The sequence below is a fragment of the Lactuca saligna genome, chromosome 4 (genome assembly GCF_052625555.1).
Source record: "Lactuca saligna cultivar CGN05327 chromosome 4, ASM5262555v1, whole genome shotgun sequence".
Taxonomy (NCBI): domain Eukaryota; kingdom Viridiplantae; phylum Streptophyta; class Magnoliopsida; order Asterales; family Asteraceae; genus Lactuca; species Lactuca saligna.
The window spans coordinates 117,136,291-117,142,041 of NC_136420.1; the positions used below are offsets into that span (position 1 = coordinate 117,136,291).

At 26.9% G+C, this 5,751-nt stretch overlaps 1 protein-coding gene across 1 annotated transcript; it reads left to right on the forward strand.

The window, feature by feature from the left end:
* Positions 1–616: 616 nt before the first annotated feature.
* Positions 617–3,878, forward strand: LOC145040076 (protein FAR1-RELATED SEQUENCE 1-like). Its single transcript, XM_078988059.1, has 8 exons — positions 617–676; positions 782–816; positions 1,105–1,111; positions 1,215–1,317; positions 1,788–2,245; positions 2,404–2,598; positions 2,777–3,193; positions 3,570–3,878. Exons 1-8 carry the CDS (start codon positions 617–619, stop codon positions 3,876–3,878), a joined length of 1,584 nt encoding a protein of 527 aa, XP_078844185.1.
* Positions 3,879–5,751: the final 1,873 nt, after the last annotated feature.

Below are 5,751 nucleotides of genomic sequence, written 5' to 3' on the forward strand. Positions count from 1 at the left end.
ATTTAACGGTATATATATTATTGTTTTATGAGTCTGCTTATTCGAAAATTTAAGACGTAAGCTTAAATATTGTTTAATATTTTACAATTATATATAATTAGGGTTATTTTTAGAATGATTTTTGGTTTCTGAATTTTTTTAAAAATCAAAAAATAAACAAAAAGAGTTTCGATAATAGAAAAGTCTTTTTGAAATCACTTTTGTGTAGGAAAATAAGGGTTTTCAAAATATCATAAGAAATCTAACTTTTTGTCACTTTATATATATATATATATATATATATATATATAGAGAGAGAGAGAGAGAGAGATAGAGAGAGAGAGAGGGAGAGGGGTAAGTTCAATTGAGAAAATAAAAAAGGTTGAAAATGGGGGAATCATTCTCAGCTAATTATTTATCTAGCATATTCAAATTAAAAAAAAATGCGCATGTCCATTTTCATTAAGTATATCTTTGTAAATTAGCAACTTTTTTACATATAACTTACATGTTCGTATTATCAGTTTCCAATTTGATGATATATTTATCTCGTTTGAATCGGATATGAGGAATTCATTATCAATATTATTTTCTTTATATAACTCGTTATCAATTATACGTTTTCATTCCATTAATCATGAAGTTTCGAATCTGTGTTTCAGTTTTCTACTTCGTTTTCAGCTTCCGATTTGATCAGGTATGTATATCCTTTGAATCGGATAGATCGGAGTTATTTATATAACTCGTTAGCAATTATACGTTTTCATTCCATTAATCGTGAAGTTTCACATATGTGTTTCAGTTTTCTACTTCGTTTTCAGTTTCCGATTTGATCAGGTATGTATATCGTTTGAATCGGATAGATCGGAGTTCATTATCAAGCTTATTGCTTTTTATAATTTGTTTAGAATTACGCTTATTATATTCGTTTTGGAGTTGTTTCATCAGAGTTCATTATCAAGATTATCAAGTTTCGAATATGTATTTGAGTTACTTCATCGGATTTTTGCTAAGTAGTTTGAGATATTTATTTCATCACTTATATCGTTGTAGTTTTTACGTTTTGTACTGAGAGAGATTGCTTAATTACATCATATGATCATATATGATTTAAGTTTCTTTCAGATATTTTGTACGTTGAAGTGAGATATATTCGAAATTAACTAGGTTTTCATCTTTACGACTTTTTTGTGAGATATATTCGATATTAAGATTGTTTTTGTTTATTTATATAGATCATTTGGTGTATTATGTCGAATTCTAGTGTTATTGATGGTGATTTGTATTCTTCTGTGAGTGAGAGTGAAGAAGAAGATGTTGAGAACTCATTTTTTGAAGGTATCAGTTATTGAATTATTTTGTTGTTTTTAATTTTGTTGATTATCATTTATTTACATATGAATATGTTAATATGAATAAATTGGTTTCTTATTCATATATGAATAAACGTGTATTAATTGTAATTTCGAATTTATTATTTTTTTCGTTTTATTCATATATATGAACAAGTTATGTTTTATTTACATATGAATATGTTAAAATGAATAAACTGTTGTCTTATTCATGTATGAATAAACGTGTGTTAATTGTAATTTCGAATTTATTATTTTTTTCGTTTTATTCATATATGAATAAGTTATGTTTTATTTTATATATTTTGAATCCTCATGAATTTTATGTATTCATATAAGAATGTTTTATTCATATATGAATGTTTTTTGTTTTATTTATATGAGTTTTATGTATTCATATATATTATTGTTTTATTCATGCATTATTAATTTTTGGTGGTGAATCTTCAAGTTCAGTACGTGATGCACAATATTTTGATGATATAATTGGAGAACATGTCTATAAGCCAGATGTACCTGTTCAACTTATTCCATTTAAGGGTTTAATATTCAAATCATTAAAGTTGGCTATCAAAATGTATTATGAGTATGCTGAAATTAGTGGTTTTGCTGTTAGACTGAGCACACAGTCAAGGTTTGATAACAAGATTATAAAGAAGATTCATGTTATATGTAATCGTGGTGGTAAACAGAAAAAGAAATCTTGTGACACATTAGGTACAAGTGGTGTTAGGAGGAAACGAAATTCAAATTCAAGAGTTATTGGTTGTCAAGCAAAGATTATATTTGAATCTATGTATGGAACTCCAGATTATAAAGTTTTTCAGTTTGATGAACTTCACAAAGTAGTTGACTATAAAAATTTAAGGAGAGATATCAACAGGCTTATTGGTTATAAAGATGCCCAAATGATAGTAAACACAATGAATGACCGTCTTTGATGCGACTTTCCGAACAAACAAGTAAGTTATTTTATCTACTTTTGTTTTAGCTTATTCATATATGAATATTTTTATATTCACTTATTAATACATCAAAAATTTACTTTAATGAACATTTTTTTGTGCGTTAGGTATCGAATGTTTTTGTTCGGTTTACTGCTATTGACCTTCATAAAAAATCGGTTACTGTTGGATCTGGGTTGCTAAGCAATCAAAGCATTGAGTCTTACTCTTGGTTGCTTAAAGCATTTCTTAAAACTCATGGGAAAGAACCAACAATTGTTTTAACTGATCAAGATGTTGCAACAAAACAAACTGTTAAGAATGTGTTTCGTAATTCAAAGCACCGATTATGTATGTGGCATATAATGAAAAAGTTGAAAAAAAGGTATTATTTTAATATATTTCAAATATATTACTTATTAGTATATTCATTTATGAATATTGATTGTTATTTTACTTATTATTATTTATTCATATATGAATATTTTTGTTTTAATACAGATATCAGATGATTTATTTACAAACACAAACTTTAGAAAAAGGTTTTCGAAGCTTGTTTGGGACATTAGTATGAAACTTGATGTTTTTGAGGTGAAGTGGGGTTTGCTTATGAAGGAATTCAATCTTGAAGATAGAAGATGGTTTAAAGACATGTTTACAATACGTGATTCCTGGATACCTGGATATTTTAGTGATATTTCAATGTGTGGTTTGATGAAGACTACATCGAGGTCAGAGAGTATGAGTTCATTCTTTAATACATATTCAGAAAGTGGGAACTTACTTTTGAATTTCATTATGAATTACGACACTTCCATTCAAAAGCAAAGGAATACTCAACGAGAGCTTGATAAGGCATCAAAGAAAGCATCATATAAAATGCCAACACCTCAAGAAATAGAACTAAAAGTATCAAAGGTTTATACAAGTACATTATTTTTTGAGGTGCAAAAAGAAATATACAAAGCATGTTTTTTCTGTACATACTCATATGTTTGTATTGAAGACGGTTGGGAAGTTTACATTGTGTAGCACAACAACAGTAAAAGTGATTTTAAAAATGAATTAAAGGTAATTTTACTTGTTTTTTATGAAAAATGTAATAATATTCATATTTGAATATGATAATATTCATATATGAATATCAATATTCATATATGAATATCAATATTCATATATAAATATCAATATTCATATATGAATATATGAATATTATATGAATATATGAACATATGAGTGTTGATATGAGTATTCTTATATGAATGTAAATGTGTAAATTTTATTTTTGTGTCAGGTTGAAATAAAAGCTGAAGAGAAAGAAATAAATTGCAGTTGTGAACATTTTAAGTGTATGGGTGTTTTATGCAGACATGCTTTTACAATAATGATGAGATGTGGTGTTAAAGAAATTCCTGATAGGTACATTTTAAAGAGATGGAGAAAGGATGTGATATCAAGAATTTATCGTTTTAGTTCTGTTCAATCCGATTCAGGTGATTGTGAGAATGTAAAGCTAGTGAATGATTCATATTATAGTTTTGAATCATGTTTGGATATTGTAAGAGATGGCAAAAAGAGATTGGCTTACTTTGCTGAGAAATAACAAATGTTGTTGAAGGAATTTGAGAGTGATTATATTTCTCCTGGATTGAAAAGCAAGACAGATGGTGAAGTCGTATGCAAGCTTTTGGGTGTTACTATTCCTATTCCAGAAGAGATTAATATTTATGTTCCTGAAGTTCAAAGCAATAAAGGTTCTGGAATCAAGAAAAGAATTCCAAGTGCAGGTGAAGTAGCATATGAAAATTCTAAAAAAGAACATAGAATGTGTTCAGGATGTGGAAAACGAGTTCCACACAATTTACGTACTTATCCAGAAAGAGTTGGAGCAGCTAAATCAGCAAAAGACAGTTAGGGATTTTTTTGTTTTTTTTGTTTTTTGTTTTTTTATTCATTTATGAATATATGCAGATAAAAACAATAAACACTAATATTCATGTATGAATAATACACATTTATATTGATATGGTAAATTGATATGTTGATATTTGGTTTTTAAATTACTATAAAATAAGTTATATTGATATTGTAAATTATTTGTAAATGAATACAAATATGTGAAATTTATTATACTAATAAATAAGTAATATTCATATATGAACTTTTTTATGTTAATATCTGAACTTTGTTATACTAAAATATTACTTCAGACTTATTCATAAATGAATATATCATATTCGTATTCATTTATGAATAAATAAAAATAAAATTTGAAAATATTTGAATATAAAAAATGACATAAATAAGCAAACTTGTTTCTACTAATAAGTTAGTTATATTCATATATGAACTTTGTTATACTGACATACTACTCCTAATTTAATCATAAATGAATATATCATATTCGTATTCATTTATGAATAAACATAAATAAACTTTGAAAATATTTAAATATGAAAAAGTGACAGAAATAAGCGAACTTGTTTCTATTACATAATCATTCAACACAAGATAATAAAAATTGTTCATAATCATTTCACAAAATATAAAAACGATGTTCAACAACATTTAAGAAACCATTTAAAACTTGTTTCGCAGAATCATCTTACATGTACTTCAAATCCATTCATCTTCAACACAAAATGTTCTATAGCATCACACTTCAACATTCTTTCATCTTCACAAGCAATCATCAATATTCTTTTAACCTTTTTTGAATTTTTTGCATAGCCTTGTATGCATGATCAGTACGGACTTTGAATTCAACTTTTTGATATTTTTCAGCAAGATCCAACACCTTAGCCTTCAACATGTTAATTTCAAAAGTTAGCATTATGTGTGCATATCTTTGCATGAGCTTCTCTAAAGTAGTTTGTTGAACTGCACTTTCTTTATGAAGACCTGGTTTCCACTTTGAGAGTGGTTATCCCATATAGGTCCCTATATGTCTCATTGCAAAGACCCTACAATCAACTTTGTTTTTAACTGTTATCCATGACATTTCAAGTCGTTGGGGTTTAATACTTTCTTTTGAGATTGCGTTTTCTCTTGGATGGTTTATTTCTTTAAAGTATCTCACAAACAAAATTTTCTGATCATTAAATAAAATAAATGTTAGATATGCAATTAATTTGTTCTTTTATGTTGTTGTAAACTGGGTACATACCAAAGGTTTCAATATTACTTCGTATTTCCCTTCATAATCCCCCACAACTGCACTATTGTCTAGAATTTCAATTGACGGTTTCTTTAAGCTGAAGACAATCACAAAAATGTGAGCACTTCTAGTTCTAACAACTGGAAAGAATACCTGTTTTTATGTATATAATGGTAAGTATTTTGTTGATAAAATATATATATAAAAAAACAACGTTAATTAACATACCATATCAATATCTTTTATGTTCAAGATTTTGTTTGTACCCATTGGTACTGTCATGAAAGTTCTCCTTGAATTTTTCATACTTTCTTTCATC

Excerpts from the sequence above, each read along its gene's own strand:
- LOC145040076 (XM_078988059.1), top strand. The coding sequence starts at position 617 with ATGAAGTTTCGAATCTGTGTTTCAGTTTTCTACTTCGTTTTCAGCTTC. Across the intron at positions 677-781 it reads TCAGCTTCCGATTTGATCAG|TTTTCTACTTCGTTTTCAGT; the intron begins GTATGTATATCC and ends TATGTGTTTCAG. Across the intron at positions 3,194-3,569 it reads TAGAACTAAAAGTATCAAAG|GTTGAAATAAAAGCTGAAGA; the intron begins GTTTATACAAGT and ends TTTTTGTGTCAG.